The 19,892-nt window shown below is 36.2% G+C and overlaps 1 protein-coding gene across 1 annotated transcript in view; it reads right to left on the reverse strand.

The window, feature by feature from the left end:
- The window catches only part of LOC145248868 (putative G-protein coupled receptor 156), a 144,138-nt gene continuing 124,246 nt past the window's right edge, over positions 1 to 19,892 (reverse strand). Inside the window, exons 6-8 of the mRNA XM_080110616.1 lie at positions 14,155 to 14,499; positions 11,301 to 11,444; positions 1 to 1,018 (exon numbers count right to left, since the gene is read on the reverse strand). Coding sequence (XP_079966742.1) covers positions 143 to 1,018; positions 11,301 to 11,444; positions 14,155 to 14,499 — 1,365 coding nt within the window. The 3' untranslated portion in view covers positions 1 to 142. The remainder of the gene's footprint in view (positions 1,019 to 11,300; positions 11,445 to 14,154; positions 14,500 to 19,892) is intronic.

The raw sequence follows: 19,892 nt of genomic DNA on the forward strand, positions 1-19,892 counted from the left end.
TACACACACACACACACACACACACACGCATATATTTGTATGATTGATACACTATTGCTTTTTTTTAATACCAATCTAATGTGATTTTTTATCAAACCCTATTTAATCAGTCGTTGAAAACAGCATCAGTCGAATCTATACATCAGACAATTGTATCTTGACTTAGTGTCACTTGAGGAGATTCCTGAATCTCTAAATGGTCTCTCTTTATAACCTTTGAGTCTTGAATGATGTACACTTTTTTCTTTAGGTCTCGTTTCTGACTATTATTACGTTGATGTTTATGTTTAGAATGATGGCGTCGTGAGGCTGGATACAATTTGTCATTCCCCAGAGTCGTCAGACTTTCCGAAGAGGCATAAATGTTTTGGTGAGCAGGAGGGTTTAAGCTATAAGGTGTAGTCCATGACGGTATGTAACTGCTCACATAGGAATATGTATCGGAATCGTCCGATAAATTATACGATTGAGCAATTGAACCAGCAATGTCAGTTTTCTTCATAGTGACCGCATCTTGAACCCAACTATTGTCTTTATGAGCAATATTCATATCTTTTGAGATTGAATCCCTTAACGTTGAGCTCAAGTTGTGAGCCTGGTTCAATTCATTCGCGATTGACTGCCTTAATCGTGATAGTTTGAATTCTGTGGACACTGAACGCAGTGAACTGTGGACACTTTTGGAACTGTTTTTTCGTTTGATCTGTCTAAGCTGGTCGAGATAGAAATAGTTGATGTTGTGACATTTGTAAACGTTTGGGTTTATTGGTTGACTTGAAGAGAGAGGAGGACATGACATCGGGTAGAAATCAGTGCCCTCAATCGAGTTGCTATCAATTCCTTCACAAGCATCTCTCACGACAGCATGGCTGCTGTTGTTGCCATCCGAAGGAGAATAGTTAGATGAGAATTCAACGTGAACGTTTTCGTCTTGTTCGACATCTTCACACGACATTTCCATCAGTTTCTCTTTTGCTCTTGTTAAATGCTGCTGTAAATTCTGAATCAGCTGTTCCTTCTGGAAATAGAAAGAAAATAAAATGAGTCAGACATTGCTTTTTGTTTTTTTAAATTTTTTATTTATTTTTAAATTCTACACGGCATTGCCCGGGAAGCAGTGAAATTATTTTATGAATATTTTTTTTTATTTGTTTGCGCATTCTAAAAACTTACATAAAAAAAAGAGAGCTTATACTATTCAATTTTTTTTAAATGGAAATCGCTACAGACAAGGCGTGAAGCCACTTGGTCTAAGGAACTAACAAGAATTAAATGAAAGAAGATCATTCTTTAGATAGGAGATGCCTTGAATAAAACAGGAGACCCCCCCCCCCACAAAAAAAAAAAACAATCAGGAGAGTACTTTTAATGAAAATAATATCTTCCTCTGTACAGAATTTTTATTAGACACAAAATTCACCTCCCCAGAAAGTTTGGATTAGGAGAGAAAAAAAAATAATTGCTTCAGTCTAGAAGGACTTCTCCTTCTCTAAGAGGGTACGAAAAGATAAAATGTACTATCAGAAGAAGAATGGATGGGTAGGCATGAAAGTTCCGTTTTACAGGCGTTCAAAAATAAATTAGAATTTCGTAGTAAGGTCAAATAAAACGTTTAGCTTTGTTATTATTAGGGTTATGACAACAGCATATTCTTTTCATTGTTTTGACTCTCGAGTATATATCCGAGACGGTTAGACAAAGTTAATCAACCGAAAACCACATCACTCTATATAAAAACATATAAGATATCAGCGGATACACACTTGAGAGTCAAAACAATGAAAAGAATATGCTGTTGTCCTAGCCCTAGTTATTATGTAGAAACCATGACTCAAATTTTATGGCAAACAAGCAAATAAACAAGCATTTGATGTTTTCGTTGAGATTTTCAGGGACAGATTAGGACATACATCTTGAATTTTAGTTTAAATAAATTTTATATAGTTTTATCTGCAAAACACGAGCAGACTTCCTTCTATTTGGATACTAAACAATTATGAGATCGAATGTGAAATAATTTCAAACAGAAATAACTACTCTCATATGTCCATATGCAGTGTAAAACCAATACCTTTGAAGAGTTTTTTTTTTTTAATCTGAACACCAAACTTGAACAAGCTTCCAGTTAGGTTATTTTTCTGATTGAGTGACCTGGTGTGATTGAAGAATCAAACAACTTTGTTTTGTATCTTCTTTGAGTCACCACTGTTGAAACTATGATCTGATTGTGGAGCTGTTAGTTATTGTTCACTCTAGGCGGGGCATGCAAATTGATATACACGTTTGATAGTCAAGCAGATGTCTGATGAAGGGATACCCTCCTAAAATATTACAATACGGATCTTCCAACTGGCTATGCTGACACAAGTAAAAATACACTCTCTCACGAGACTGGCTTTTTGCATCTCATGCATTGCAGTGTCTACTGTGGCTATACAGTCAAAACTGGAGTTGCCTCACCAGATGCAGGCCTGGGAAGATGATAAGGAGACCTAGGTTTGCCCAGTTACCAGAGTCCTCTTCTTGACGTAGCAAAGTCCAATGCAAAGACAAACCAATATGGTAGGAGCCAGCACAGCAGCAGGAGTTGTCGGAAAGGTGTTGTAATGCTTCAATATCCGCCTATCGGAACTCCAAACTCCAACATTTTTTTGTCAGAGTTTACTCCCTTAGCCTTTGTTTTTCCCAAGGCATCCACAAGGCAGTGGGGCTATTTTCCCATAGCTGGAGTGCAAATAAGAATACAATACATGTAAAATATAAAAAAAATATATATACATTGTGTTAAGAAAGTGGTGGAGTGGCACCCCTACAGATTCTGATGATGGATTATTCCTGACGTAATTTCCGCAGGTTTTTTTTTTTTTTTTTTTACAAAGGAGTCACCACTTATCAAGACCCAGAGGTCACTCGAGGATAAGGGTTAATGAGTGTACAGTGATCAAAGGGAACATGTCATCGTTAATAGTGGAAATTTGGTAAATTGGATTACTTAAGGGCGATGGCTCATCAAAAATTTGTTCACGTTGGACTTGAAGACAGCCATATTGTAGTCAGTTGGAATACAGGAAAACGGAAACTGAGTTCCACAGGCATGCAGTTTTAAGGAAGAAACTTTGTTCATGGTTCTGAAGGTTCTGCTTTCCAGTCAGTCTGGATCCAAGACTCGAAGAAGAAGAGTCGTAACATTACTTGCCCTTCAGTCGAGCAGAGTTCCCACTTAACTAACATACTTGTCTGTATTTCTGTTAATATGTCACTGCTTCCGAGTCTTGTCATTATTCCTTTCAACATTTACACTACTACATAAAACTAAGTTTGCATAGTTTATTCCACCATTATATCTTAATTTGTTTCAGTTTGTATATATCCGTTACATCTCTGCACTGTATTGCTTTCTAAACATTCATTAAACAATGCTTCAAAGAAACTCTGCACTGGATTTCAATTTTCTTTTCCAAATTACTATTCATCGGCATTAGAATTGAATAAAATTGCTTTAGTTTAAAAAGTTTTTTTTAACCATGTACCCTGATTTTGTGGACATTTTCAAGATGCCTTTAACAAGTTTCCAGACTTTTTTGGTACGAGCATTTAAAATTGTCGTAGACTCTTGAAAATTCAGTATGTTATTGCTATACATATTATGAGATGACTGAGCAATTTTTATGATTTCAGATTTAAATGAAAAGCTACAGCAGGAATTGGAATACACCCTACTAAAGCTTGATTGTCACAGTTGCTGAATTTCAAAAATGCAATCTGGACGTGAGGACACTTTAGAAGAACGATATGCAATAAAATTCTGTTTCAAACTTGGAAAAAAATGCTACAGAAACGTATGGAATGCTCCAGACTGCTTTTGGACCATCTTGCATAAATCAGGCATCAGTTTTTAAATGGCATAAAAGATTTATGGAAAACGGAGTCTGTAAGGGATGATGAGAGGTGTGGAAGGATTAAGGAAGTCAGAACCTCAGAGTTGATTAGTCAAATAAAGAATTTCATGGATAAGGACCGTCGTGTGTCTATAGAGACAATAAGTGCACAGTTTGATGTCAGTGTGGGAACTGTATACAATATTATTCATGAGGAACTGAAGATGCAGAAGATTTGCATGAATGCAGCAGCCCACAACTCCATCCAGTCTGGATCCAAGACTCAAAGAAGAAGAGTCGTAACATTACTTGCCCTTCAGTGGAGCAGAGTTATATAAAAGTCACAGGGAGCAAAGTCTGGACTATATGGAGGATGAGGAACTGTCTTGATGCCCATCTTCGTCAAATAGTCTGTGACAAGGATATTTTTTTTTTTTTTTTTTTACACAGTGATCACCACTTATCAAGGCCCGGAAGCCACTCAGGGATAAGGGTTATTGCAAGTACATTACGTTAGTGTGGAGATTTATCTATATAAAAGCCAAGTACATCCAAGGATGGAATACTGTTGCCATATCTGGGCAGGAGCTGCTAAAAACAGCCTATCCTGCCTTGACAGAGTACAAAATAGACTTCGTGGCTTAGTGGGGGATGCCCTTTTCTCTACCCTGCAACCCCTCTCCCACAGAAGAGACGTTGCGAGCCTATCCTTGTTTTATCGTTATTTCCATGGCAGGTGCTCATCTGAACTCCAATCTCTGGTCCCCCCTCACCAATCTTTCACGAAAAACACCCGTCTAGCTGAATCCACCGTGAAAAATTTCCCCCACTCTTTATCTGTGCCTAAATCAAAACGTGGATTCCATGAACAAAGCTTCTTTCTTAGAACTGCACGCCTGTGGAACTCTGTTCCATCTGCCTGCTTCCGACCGGACTACAACTTGGATGTGTTCAAGTCCAACGTTAACAAATTCCTAATGAACCGCCCCCTTAAGTAAACACTTCATCAAATCTCCACGCTAACGTAATGTACTTGCAATAACCCTTATCCCTGAGTGGCTTCCGGGCCTTGATAAGTGGTGATCACTGTGTAAAAAAAAAAAAAAATCCTTGTCACAGACTATTTGACGAAGATGGGCATCAAGACAGTTCCTCATCCTCCCTATACTCCAGACTTTGCTCCCTGTGACTTTTAATTATTCCCTAAGCTCAAAGAAAACCTTGGAGGCTGTCATTGTGTCTGCACAAATAATTAACAAGAACACGTGTGTTGTGTCTGCACAAATAATTAACAAGAACACGAAAGTAAAGGTATACAATAATATATTAGGAAGAAAAGTTATATACATATTTACATGTCTTCAGATATAATTCAGTTGGAGATATTCCGACAGGTGGCGTGTTGCATGTCTTACTGGAGGCAGCATAGGCGTCTTGCCTATTTGACAGTCGTTGCTGGACTCTCCCGGTATTGGTGATTGATACCTTTATATATCTCACTCACCCGCCTATGTTAATTAGTGGGCGTCTCCACAACAATAAGAAAATTGAGGAGATGAAAGAGACTGTGACGAGGGTCATCGACAAACTCACACAAGAAGACTTGCATAGGATCTTTCAGAAGTTTTTGGAATGGTATAACAAGTGCATTGCATCTGGAGGAGATTATTTCGAAGGAGACTAGAATTTTATATGTGTTCTATGAATAAAAGTCTGGTTGGTTGTTTTTGTTTTACGGCATATCAACCCTTTTCAGGTTATTTAATGCTGAATCCAGTGATTTTGAAGAACAATTTTTTTAATAGAATATATTTGTTGTTTTGCAAGTCAGTTTCTATTTAACCCATAGCTGGGACCCTAATAGGTACTACCACTCCAGGTCAGAGTGGACCTGGGAGCAATGGCAATTAAAGGGTGGCTCCACACTCCCCAAAGCCTGCAAGCTGGGGCCTCACCATCGGATATAGTTTAAGGTCACATCCAGGACCCCCATTGAGGGACTTTTACCCTCTGCAGGGGGGCAGTCGACGTATTCTAACTCCCGACCGACAGGGAGAAAAAGTCTGGAAACTTATAGAAGGCATCCCATACATTTCTATTTTTTCACAAACTTTTTTCATCTAATAACTAATTATCTTAGAACATAATAACTAATTATCTTAGAACATATATTTTTTATAGAAATTGCTCCAGACAAGGTGTGAAGCCACTTGATGTAAGGAACGAACAAGCGTGAAAAATGATTGTTGCAAAAACAGGAAACGCCCATTGGACTTAGATTTGGAAAACAAATAATAATAATAATAATAATAAACAAGGCTACAGGTAGGTGAACAAAGGCATGCAGAAGAAAGCGAGTTCTACAAGCCTGCAGTTTTATGAAAAAAGCTACTGGAATTACAATATTGTAGCCTTCAAGTCCAATGTAAACAAGTTCTTATTGATCCCCCTAAATAATCCAAATTGTACCCAATCTACACCATTAACGATTACTACACTACCACCTTACATTTATTGATCCTTATCCTTGAATGATCTTCAGGCCTTGATAAGTGGTGACTCCCAAGTAAAAAACAAACAAACAAACAAGCAAAAAAACTGCATAAAAATGAGGTATCAAAACAGTGAATTAATGAAGACCACTAGATAAATGAATCAAACGAACTGGAATAAAGGAAGCGGGGGAATAGATCAGATGATTCTGAAGAACATGCTATAATGGTATTTATAAAAAAGACTAAAACGTTGAGAGGTTGCAAATTACAGATCAAGAACCCTGAAATCGGACAGGGATTCACTAGCCCAAATATTCAATTGGAAATAGAAAGAAAAAAAAAAACATGGGTAGGACATTGTTGTTGTTGTTGTTGTTGTTGTTGCCCAGTGTAGTATTTTTTCATCTGTTTTCACATTTTAAAACTTATACAGAAAAGGAAATAAAAAAGGTAGACAACTCTTTTTACATCATTCAATTAAAAATATAAGTTATACTTTTTGTTGATCTTTATTTTTAGGTGATTATTTAAGAACTTTTTTTTCTTACCTGTGATTCACCACTTATCAAGGCCTGACAGCCACTCGACGATAAGGGTTAATGAATGTAAGGTGGTAGTTTAATAATTTTTCATGGGGTAAATTGGGGAGAATATGATTATTTATGGGGACAGTTCCAAAAGAATTTGTTTATATTGGATTTGAAGAATACTATGTTGTATTCAACTAGGAAGCAGGTCAGTAGAACAGTGTTTCACAGACAGGCAGTTCTGGGAAAGAAATTTGTTCATGCAATCGACATTTAGATTTAAGCACAAATAGAGAGTGGAGGAAATCGTATATAGTGGTTGTAGCCAGTCGAGTGTTTTTTTGTGAAAGTTTGGTTGGAATTCAGTCCAGCACTTTTGATAAAAATAACGATAGAGCAGAGACATGCTTGCAAAATCTCTTCTGTAGGAAAGAGGTTGCAGGGAAAAGAAAAGCGCATCACCTACTAGGTTTCGAAGCTAATCTTGAATTCTGTTAAGCTGGATAGGGCGTGCCGAGCAGCTCCTGCCCAGATGTGGCAGCAGTACTCCATTTTAGGGGGTACCTGTCTCTTATACAGATAGAGTATTTCATCAGCAGTGAGATACCTTCTGGAACGGTAGAGTGATCATATTATCGGTTGTTTTGGCAAAACTAATTTTTTGCAAGTACATTTGAGTGAAATACGTCATTATATAACCAATAACATGGCCCAACAATTGCAAATGTGCGAAAACCTTCAAGAGTTATCATGAAAACTTTCCAATAATCAAGACTCTGAGACATGGTATATTTAAAACACAGGTTTATAGATCATCAACAAAGATAAAATGGAAAAAGAATGTAAACATTGTTTCAGAAAAATGTAAATACAAAATAAAAACAAGGCAGAAACGAGGAGTTTACTAAAAACTTCAAGAGAATCGCAGACTTCAACTTACAGGCTAGAAAACGTTTTGAGCATAAAAAATATTGCTAGAAGGAAACAAAAATACAAATTATGCCAAGTAACAGCCAAATTGCAAGAGGTTAGATGGAGATCATACACATGGAGAAAAGGTAAACAAAGTTTGCTTAAATAAAAGAAATAATACTAAACAATAATACTAGCATTATTCAATTCTGTCCCAAGAGAAAAAGACTATAGTTCTACCGGTGATACTCAAATGTTGTGATACTTAAAGGGATAGAAAACTGTGCCATTATAATCGTGAGGAACGCTGCTAAAAGGGATTAGGGATGGGCACCGGAAGTCTCAGCTGGTGAATAGGTCTGAAGAAAAAAGGGCCTGCAAAGGGAGATAAATAAATAAACAAAGGAAAGTAGAAAGTGGATCTTGGGTTTACTTTTGGAAACTAGCGTTAGGATCAAAGTGTAGTACCTGTTCTGATGCTGCATGTCACTGTTTTCACTTCACTTTTTTGGTCACGGGTAGTAGAGGAGAAACCCTTCATGACTGATACATTTTTTTAATTATTTTTGTTACTAACTAGAGTGCCCTTTTTTGGGGAGCTGCCTCCCTCCACATTAAAAACCTACCTTGTGTCTAACTCTGCCCTCATGGGAAAGCAAGTAAACAAAACAAAAAAATAAATAAAAACTCTTGCTTCTCTTATTTTGTCCTTTAGTCCTCACACTCCAGGAATGATGTTTGCTGTTTTATCGGTCAGAATCTATTCCATTTAACACTTATCGTTTGCAAGCTTGACTTTGAAGTAGTATTTTTATCTCCTTACATCAAGTGGTTTTATGCCTTGTCTGGAGCTATTTCTATAAAAAAAAAAGGATAGAAAACTATGCCATTACAGCCGTGAGGAAGGCAGCTAAAAGGGATCAGGGACAGATATCTGAAGCCTCAGCTGGTGAACAGGTCTGAAGAAAAAAAGGGCCTGCAAAGGGAGATAAATACTAAGAGAACTATTCTTCACTACAAAGAACGGAAGCAAAGTTTGAGTTGTCTATTTTTTTTTTTTTTGCCTTTGTACATGATACAAATATAAAAATTTTTCCTTTGCATTTGCACTGAACTTTCTTTCAGGGATAAAAATAATAAGGACGCCTACAAACACATTCAAAACCGTCCCTTTCTGAGAAAAGGGGGGCGGCTATCTGCAGATTTGGAAGTAGGTGGTGCCACCTTTATCAGGTAGTGGTATGATGTTTTCAAACACAGCCTATAGTAAGAAGCAAAGTAATCTCCTTCTTTTCTTTGCATTTTGACTAAACTTTCTTTCAGGGATCTTTTTAGAGAAGAGAAAAGTCCAGGTTGCCCTCGATAGCTGTATGTTTAAACAACATGATTTTACGTTTCTGGATTGTTATTTGGACTCTTTAGCCTACTGTTCTAATCTTGAATGCCATTTTCATAACGTTTCGGTCGATGTAACCTCTGACCTTCTTCAGGTGTGTCTTGTCGAACTCAGTGTGAGCGACCGAAAAATACAATTGCGAATTACTTAGAACTTCTATCCCGTCGTGCCTGATGGAACGAATGGAACAAAAGCATGCTACCCCTTGTGAAGTAAATGAAGGGTTCTGTTCAAAATTCTGTCCAAATTTCCAAATTTGACAGAAACATCACTGAGTTCAATAAAATCCACCTGAAGACGGTCAGAGGTTATATCGACCGAAACGTTATGAAAATAACACTCAAGATGAGAATAATAGTTCAAATAATCCAAATAATACGAACATGATATTAATGTGGGATCCTTGGATCTTTATTGTTTCTTTATGATAATCCTAAACAGTATGGGTATATTTGTTGATGACACCATGCTCTATACCAGACATATGGGGGAAAAAGATGTGAACATATCCAAGGCAATGTCTAAAGCCTTAGTAAATGACCTCTAGCCTGTAGTGGAATGCAGATGTGAATCGATGATGACATTTGATGCTACTAAGACAAAACTCCTTTCCTTCAACAATTATAAAGAACCTTTCTAGTCATCTGAGTTCATCATTCAAACTCCAGAATCTAACATTCACAGGTAACATGAATTGGAACAAATACATAGAAGACACTGGCAAGTCTGCTGCGAAGAATGCGGGCTTTTTCTACCAGGGTCTAAATAGGGGGCTCCAATTTAATAGGTCCTGCACTATCAACCAAGTTCGAATTTCTGTCCCATCGACGCAATGTTGTATTTCTGTATTTGTTTCACAAGTACTTTAATGGGCAGACCTGTACGGGAATGTTTTTCACCTTTTTTTTTTTTAATTGTTTTTTTCTCGACGATTATTATAGATTGCAGACTTAAATATAATATTAGCAAAAAAAATAAAATAAAATAAATGAAAAAAAAATAAATGAAAAAAAAGTAAATGAAAAAAAAAGATAAATAAATGAAAAAAAATAAATGAAAAAAAATAAATGCAAAAAAAATAAATGAAAAAAACAAAATAAATGCAAAAAAAAAAAATAAATAAAAAAATAAATGGAAAAAAAATAAATGAAAAAAAATAAATGAAAAAAATAAATGAAAAAAAAATAAATGAAAAAAAAAAATAAATGAAAAAAAATAAATGAAAAAATAAATGAAAAAAAAATGAAAAAAATAAATGAAAAAAAATAAATGAAAAAAATAAATAAATGAAAAAAAAAATAAATAAAAAAAAATAAATGAAAAAAAAATAAATGAAAAAAAAATATAATGAATTTTGAGAGGGTTCACTTTCTCGTTACAACTTTCTAATCCCGTGACACATCGGTAAATAAATGGACAGTAAGTCAGGTTGCAATGAAGTAGAACATTATAACAAGAAAGTGAACCTTCTTCTTAAAAGTAATTAAAATTTTTTTTTTTTCAAATTTTTCTTCTAAGTCTTACTTAAGTCTATAATCTATGATAATCGTCGGAAAAACTTTTTAAAAAAGATATAAAACACGCATTTTTAGAGGGTGGGCACTCTCGTACAGGTCCACCCTTTAATGGAATATGCATTTACCGACTCCTAGCACTTGTGTCGCCTCGTTGTAAATGCCCTTGATTAACCCGACAAGCAGCAAAATCCCATGATGTCACAGACTTTGGAATTCGCTCCCTTTATTCTGCCTCCCTAACTGTACTAACGTGCAGGAATTTAAGTGTAATGTAAACCGATGTCTCGCTGCTCAACTCCCTACTTAGAATGCCCCCGTGTAGGGATGGTCCCTAATTCATAGTAGTCCCTTTCAGTCACAATTTGCCTTGTTAGGGGTGAATATGAGTAAAAAAAAAAAATATATATATATATACTCATAATGAGGCTTCCGAAACACATTCGAAACTATTTCTTTTTGAGAAGAGAGGGGGAGGGCAGTTTTCGGGGGGGGGGGGGCAGTAGGTGGCGCCACTATTTTCGTGTAGTGTTATGATGTTTACAAACGCAGGACATACTGAGAAGCAAAGTATTCACCTCTTGCAACGATTTCTTCAGCGCTGAATTTTCCACTACAAGATGTGACATCTCTTCGTAGCTGGAATCATTGCTACTGTACGCAACTTGTTGGGCCACAGCCAACTGAAGACTATCATCTTGATTCTTGTGCCAAAGGAAAACCTAAATAAAAAGAAAAATTGGTGCTTCTTTACAATCACTCCCCCATGAATAAAGCGCCTCATTACTATTTTAGTTAGTGATACTCCTTTACAGTAACCCTACAATTCGTCCAATTTTTAGCAGTTACAGTAGTCATAATATGATGTTAATAATGGTTCACAGTTATCTACTGCTAATTCCTTTTGGAGTTTCTTTGTTATAAGAACGAAATTCGAAAATCAAAATATTGAATTTCAAGGAAAACCGATTGGATCTACTTAATTGTCATGTAGAATTTAGTAACATATCCAAAAATTATGACAAACGATAAGACAGAAAATTAATTATTAATGAAAATAGTTTTCAAAGAAAAATCTCCAGTTTATACAAATAAACAGCATGATCCCAGGGGAGGTAACTCAGTTTGTCATGTCAGAATTAATGGCATATGTCATTGATTCATGAAATCTTCAAAGTACATGTCTTACGTAAGAATGCTGTAATATGTAATTAATTGTGACATAAGAATTGGTTTTAGTTGAAATTAGCACAAAAAATTAGTAGATACCATTGGTTTTTAATAGAAATTCACTTTTTTGATTTCCGCATTTCGTTATTATAATGAAGAAGCGCCTTCATTTTTGCACAAGCAAGGGTTACCTGGTATTACTCGGGAAAAAAGTGTTACACATTTCTAATAAAACTTCTTCTCTGTCTTTCTCTCTTTCCCCTTACCCCCTTGTTTCCCCCTCCCTCTCCCCACCACCGTCTTTCTTCTCTGTCCAGCCCATTCTTCTCTCTGAACATGCACATACACATGCACCTACATACAGATAACTTGTTTTTATAGATTCCTCAAGGAATGAAACGGCATAAGGGAATTAATTCCTTGGTTAAAAAATCAGTTAAGTTAATGCATAATCTGGTTTAAAAAAAAAACGACCCCCCCCCCCACTCTGAAGAAATCTGCATCAGTTTAAGTTCAAAGAATAAATAATTATTTTTTAAATTTTAAATATTATTCATCTGGGGCAACGCCAATCCAGTAAATACGAACTTTGTGGGTATTTTTTTTGTCGTGTTTTTTAGTTTTAGCCGAACACACACACACACACACACACACACACACACACACACACACACACACACACACAGATAATTACTCTTTATATTATAGATAGACCAAAGTTATCTGCCCCTGATTTATTTGATATATATTGGCCAGAGTTAGCCACCCCTAATTAGAGGATAAAAGTTAACTAGTGTACAGTAATGGAAATTAGGTAGAAATTGATTATTTGAGGGGGACGGCTCAACAATAATTGAACTTGAAGATGACCATGTTATAGTCAGCTGAAAAGCAGGTTCTCTCACACAGAAAAGACGTTGCGAGCCTGTCTTTGTTTTATTGTTATTTCAATGGCAAGTGCTCATCCGAGCTCCAATTTCTGCCCCCCCCCCCCTCGCCAATTTTTCATGAAAAACACCCGTCTAGCTGAAACCACTGTCAGTAATTTTTGCCACTCTTTATCTGTGCCAAAATCAAAACGTAGATTCCATGAACAAAGCTTCTTTCTTAGAAGTGCACAACTGTGGAACTCTCTTCCGTTTGCCTGTTTCCCACCTGACTACAACATAAACAAATTCCTGATGAATCGCCCCCTTAAGTAAGACACTTTATCAAATCTCCCATACTAACGATTACTACGATACTATCCCATTGATTACTGTACACGCAATAACCCTTATCCCCGAGTAGCTTCCGGGCCTTGATAAGTGGTGACCTCCATGTAAAAAAAAAAAAGAAAAAAGAGTAGAAGGGCCAAAATTATACAAAATGCAAATATAGAAGAAACTGGCCTAATGAAATTTATATATGAACTGAGAATGAAGGTATAGGATAGTGTAGTAAATAGTAATTAAAAGTAGGTACAACATATAAGGGTAAATTGGAAGGCTAGTATATATGTAGGTAATAGTAAAATATATATATATATATATATATATATATGTATAATTCTGGCCCTTCTCCTCTTCTGATGAGAAGCATTTAACTTCTAAATGCCATGTTTTTTTTCTTATTTTTTCCCTTAACTTTTCCTTATTGTTCTGATGATATAATGTTATATATAAACGGCTATATGTGTCTGTCTGTCTGTCTCATATTTTCAAACTCTATCTCCTCCGAAACTAAAAGTTGCAGAGCGGCGCTAGGGGCCTCAAATGATAGGATTTTTTACGGCCGTTCTTTTATGGGTCTTGAGCCGGTTCAAATAATTTTCAAAGGGTAAAAAATGGGTCCGAATTGAAAAAATCGTTAAACATTTAGTACATTCATTTTAATTTATTTTTAATTTTTAATTCTTAATCGGTTTATATGCATGTCACGTTGGTACAGTGGTGACATCACTAGCTTTGAATGCTACAGTTTCAGTTTCGATTCTAGCTGATGGCACCTAAATACTATTTTTTTTTTTGACTTTTGAAATCACGAGTCTATTATAATATGTAAAAAATATGGACAAATTAAAATATCATATTTAAGTGTATTTTACGCCCGGGTAAAACTGGGCGCCCCACCCCCTAGTAAAGTTATATATAACTTTTATTCCTCATTTTTCATTTAATATTAGTATTATTACTACTAATAATAATTATCAAGATGGGAATATAGATATATTCCCATCTTTATGACATGAATATGCAAAATATTGGATAGATGTAGACTTACCTTTGGTAGAAAAATGGTACATTGAATGATCAATGTACACAACCAAATTGTGATAATGTTGTAGGATTTGACGGCGACGGGCCATTCTTGTATCAGATGAGAAATAGGAACGGCGCTGCTACAAACGATCATGACAGTAAAGATAATGATTATCGTCGGCCTAGCCTCATTCATTGAAGGCAGAGTGATATTACGTATTTCCCAGGCAATATACAGACCATACACCATGATGGTTCCTTTGTAGACGAACAAGCAAGACATCCAAACCGGATAAAAATTACACGTACAAGCAGGAACAAGAATAATTATGTCTGTCACGTTAGCATCACTCGCAGATTTTAAACCCTGAAAGAAAGAAAAGAAGAAAATTTACAATTATTATCGTGGTCTCTATACCAATTTTCCATGAAAGAAAACAGAATCTTCTTTCTTTTGCATTAGTGGCAGGGTCCGCAATAATAGATTCTTATCTTCTCTGCCAAGTCCACTGTTTGCTCTGCTTAAATGCTAAACTATCACAGGGTCGTTAACAATAGGCTTTTATTTCCTTTTGGCCCAATCGTAAGCTTGGTCAGGATTAAGTCCGATTTCGTGGAGACCATTGTGTAGAGCACCTGTCTATCTCATCACTGGCCTTCATCTTGATCGTTTCCCAGCAACTTCTAGTTTAACCCTTTATGACCTGATTGAACTAATTTGTTCAGTCGTAAATAAATGAACATAACGGCATAAATAAAGTGGGAATTGATTCGAACACGCTTTGTCCGTATTAGTTTAGTATCCGGGTAGATGCCAGATACCTCCAGATTGCATAATTCAGATCGTAAAGGGTAAAAAGCGAGTTTCACAACAGTATCGTTGTCAGCTCTCATGTATATAATTTTTTTTTAAGAAATGTAAATCGCCTCAGATAAAGTATGAAGCCACTTGGTACAAAGAGTTTAAAAATGCTACTTTAAAGTCAAAAGCTAGCCAACGATAAGCGTCAGATGAATAGAAAACAGCAATTCTTCCCACTTTGGTAGAAACATCGCTCATGGAATGTCCAGACTAAATGAAAAAAAGTAAGGAAAGCAAGAATTAAGTTTGTCTCTCTCTTGCACTTGGTTCACCGGATATATTCGACCAATAACTTTTGAAATTGTTCCTATGATTGCTGGAATGATGGAAATCTTTCTAAGATTCTAATTTCTTTCCCATGTCGTACATAAAACTGTGATATACACCGCTTTTATGTTCCCCAACGAAGATTCAAATCAAGCATATTAAACCTTGTGTCTGGAATCCTTATTTAAATTTTAATCAAAATCCATTATATGATTTTGATTTTGTAAAATTTAAGCAATTAAAACAAATTTTTTTTTACTTTCTTTCCACCTCAACACTCACCTTTAATATGTCGACTTGATAGGTTTTCAAGTATGCTGAAAACGAATATCACATTTAAATTCGGCACAGTGAAGTAGTTTTCTGGATAGTAATACCTTTATTATACAATGTAATTCATTATGTTTTAACTTTAAAACGACGACGTTTACAGGTTTTTTGTCTACTCTCCTGAAACACTGAACTATGGTAGGGTCGATAACAATGGATTTATGTCTTCATTTAGCCCGATCATAAACTTGATCCAAGTGAAGATCGGTTTTACAGAGATCATTGTGTCATCAGCACATGTCTGACCTCCACTTTGGTTGCTTTCCAGCAACTTCTATTTTCAAAGCAAGTTTTGCGATAATATCGTCGTCAGTTCTCACTACATATCCAAACCATTTGAGTCGCCATTCTTGAGCAAAACAATTCGGATATAATTAGATATAGTCGAGCAGTGTAATTCTGGAGATCTGGGGGACATTTTGTTTTATATAAAGTCGAATCTAGTAAATCTTTGATTTTAGAGGATTCCGATGGTGATGCGATATTTGAGCCATGTCATATTGATGCATGCATTTACTTTGCTGGCGATATTGCTGTCAATGCTGAATATCGAACTGAGATACATTTTAGGGGAAAAGATGGATTACGGATTTCAAATATATGTGTGTGTGTGACTTTATTTCTAAATTCAAAATGGCGTAATGTAAACATATTATAAGGTATTTACAGCTTCTCTTCCAATTTTCGTATTTTTAATCATGTCAAAATGCACTTTATTTCCTTTTGATGGATTGATTGTTGCTATTTCTTCTGATGAGTTAAGGGCAAAATAAATTCACTAATTGATATAATAATTAAGTGATTGATTTTGTGCTACGAAACAGATACTGTCTAGAATTGTAAATGTCAACTGAATTAAAGGAATAAATCGTAAGATGGTCAACATCATGAACTTTGGAATGTAGACTTTGTGGAATATAGACTTCTGTCATTCATTCATTATATATATATATATATATATATATATATATATATATATATATATATATATATAATTATTCACTATAATAATTATTAAATTATTAAATACCAATAGACACTAGTGTTTCATCCTTTCAGGAATCATCAGTGCAGGTTGCCACGATTAACACCAGTCGATAGATTCGAACCTGGCAGCAGAAGCCATCTCTGGCTTCATTAATTTCGTACTTAGAACTAACTTTGAGCATAAATTTGTCTGAGTTTTCTAAATATCTTATTGTAACGTTGTCTGGGAAGCAACACAACAAAGTAGACAAAGGATACAAAAGAACTTCCAGTTCTTGCTTTTTTTTTGTACAACATTTATTTGCTCATTCTCTCGTTACAGCTGTGACGTCCTTCACATGATCGTCATCTCGAACGTTATCCATATCTCTAACATGATCATCCTCTTTCTCCTTTTTTATAGTCTTTTTCTTTACTAGTGACGTCAGTTCGCATGCATTGTTGATACGTGGAAGATCCTGTCTGTCGAATTTGATGGTGCAATATTCTTGTTAATCAGTGGGCAAATACTCTCTCTTGTCATTTAGCCACGAATCAAACTGCGCCAGTCTGTCCTTTCAGAACTGAATTTATTATTACAGGTCGGGTTTATTCTCAGAAGCGATCAGGACATCATTCATGTAGAATAGTTCCAGGATACAGGTATTCAGGTCCTTGATGATTACATCTGTGCCAACTGCAGCGACAAGTGATTCCTATGAAAACTAAAAACCAAATGGCTCTAATTGCTACACTCTTTCTTTCTCCACTTTGTTGGATTCCGCTTTCTTTCTCACTTCCAAAAGCAAGGAAGTTTTCACATCAGCATGCTACTTTTGTTGGGGTTTGCAACGATTTTAATTGGTTGAAAATACTTTGAGTTCACGCGTTCCTGTGAAAACTTCATTGACAATAATGAAGAGCAGCAGTGCATACCAGACCATGCGGTGAAAAGCCTTTTCTGGATAGAATAAGTCAATACGAGCATTTGGCTAAGTTAATTGAAATACAACACGATGGCAGAAATAAATAGTTGTACACAATTTTCCTTTCTTCCTCCATGTACAGAAAATCAAACAGAGCTTTGATGAGCAAAGTTTCTTTTTCAGAAGTCTTCGTCTGTGGAACACAATATTATGGGGTTGCTTTTCAGCTGACTATATTATCGTTATTTTCAAGTTCAATCTTAACAAATTCTTGTTCAGCTGTATTCTTAAATAATCTAATGTCGGACCAGTCTAACCATTGTTACCAATCCACATATCATTTCACTGTCTTCCTGACAAACGCATTAACCCTTATCCTCGATTAGCTTACTGGCCTTGATAAGTGGTGATTCTTTAGTACATAAAATAAGATTTTTTTCCTCCACAATCAAAAAAAAATATATATAAAAACAAAACTATGTGCAATAATAATATGAAAAAAAAAATAATTAGAAAACAATAATAAGGAGTGGTAAATTAATGAGACGTCCTTTTGAAAATGAATATGCAAATTATTTTGCCTCAGTATGTCGATCTTGTGGGCATGTTAGTATTATTAGATATTATTATATAAATTTAAAATACAAGCATTGGGTTGGTCAAAAAGTTTGCTCATTGTATTCAGAAGGGGGAACCCAAGCATCACATTTAGAAACAACACCACATCCTATAACAGGTACGAGAGGAAAACGAATCTGCACATATCCAACGCAATGACGGAAATCCTAGAGGAAGACCTCCAGCTTGTAGTGCAATGTTAGTCCCCTTCTGATACACTGGGAGGTTACCATAAAGGGAGTAGATAGAGTTCTTCGGTTGTGGAAAAAGCATGCTCCCACAGTTCCGGACCCATATCAAGGCGGTGATTGAGGTTACATTGATTAGATGTTATCTAATCAATGTAACCTCATCAAATGGAAATGGAATCACTGCCTTGATATGGGTCTGGAACTGTGGGAGCATGCTTTTTCCACAAGTGCTAGTGGGAGATCGGTGAATACTCGGGGAATGGTGGCGATTAGGCTTGTTTTGGTGTTTGTGAGAGGTCATGTTGGTGATGTTCTCAACATGATCAAGTGAAGTAGTCCAGCAGGTTCAGGTGGGGGGAGGAGGAGAACCAGTGAGAGAAGGGTACAAAATCAGAGTACTCCTTTTGAAGATAAGTCTGGGTCTCTTTGGACTTGTGGACCAGCACCAAAACTTGCTGCCACACCCAGGGTCTGCAAGCGGCCACCTGATTGCACCAGGTGATCCCCATACTCTTCAGCACATCCAGGTACACTTTGGTACTGCCTTTCAAGCCGACTTCGAAGATGTTAGGTGGTAGGATGTGGCCCTCACTGAAACCACACCAAAGACTATAACCATAGATCATCCGATGCATTCATCTGCACCCTCAAGCGATGAACCGTCTGGATTTGACTTTTGAGAGTGCTGGCAATGATCCTGTTGTCTTAACTTGAGTCGGTAGTGAACGTCTCCGATTTTTCTTGCTGAACATTGTGTCACTTTCAGACATGATAGAAGGCTCCTATCACAGTTGAGATTTGTACACAACTGGCCAACTAGTAGATGGTCTGCAACAAGAAAAGAAAACCGGTTTTCATCAAATGGAAATGGAATCATGTCGTCTTTTCTAGGGCGACAATTTTATTGTTCTAACATGTAGTAAACCATTTTTGACACACCTGTTCTGTAACAGCATTCTCCTCTTACACATGCTTATGCAGGTTTCTGTAGCTTTTTTTTTCTGTAACAAAAAAGCATCAAATTTTAGTCTTTTTTTTTCTTTCTTCGTTTGTTGATGCCAACCACACAAATGTAAAGATTGTCACTTAGCTTTTTTTAATGGTGAGTACAAACCCCAATGGAATTGGGAAGTGTAATCTCTTAAATTGAAATGGCATATCCGTTGTAATCATATGACTCCATGGAATGAGGGTATCTTCAATTTTGAAAGGCCCTGTCGATAGTGTTGCTGCTATAATGTTGTTCATAAATTTTATTCACTGCATGCTGCGTGCCATTGCAAAGCTTGGGCTGCAAGCCACGTGCTATTGCAAGGCTTGGACTGTCTAGGAAGACAAAAAAAGAAGTCATGCGTAAGGAAGAGTACAGCCGATCACTACTCAATACCGTCAACACCAGACAGCTAAAGTTCTTCAGTCACTTAATGCGGATGAACAAACGGCTTAGAAAAAAGCTTAATGTTAGGAAAAAATCGCCAGGAAAAAAGAGCAAAGGAAGACAATGAACAAAGTTCACTGACAGTTTCAACAGGGTCACTGGAAACAGGACTATAGATCTTATCAGAAAGACCGAACGCAGAAAGGACTGGACAGCATGATC

This window comes from Euprymna scolopes, chromosome 27, assembly GCF_053919585.1.
Source record: "Euprymna scolopes isolate OS-2025 chromosome 27, ASM5391958v1, whole genome shotgun sequence".
Lineage (NCBI taxonomy): Eukaryota > Metazoa > Mollusca > Cephalopoda > Sepiida > Sepiolidae > Euprymna > Euprymna scolopes.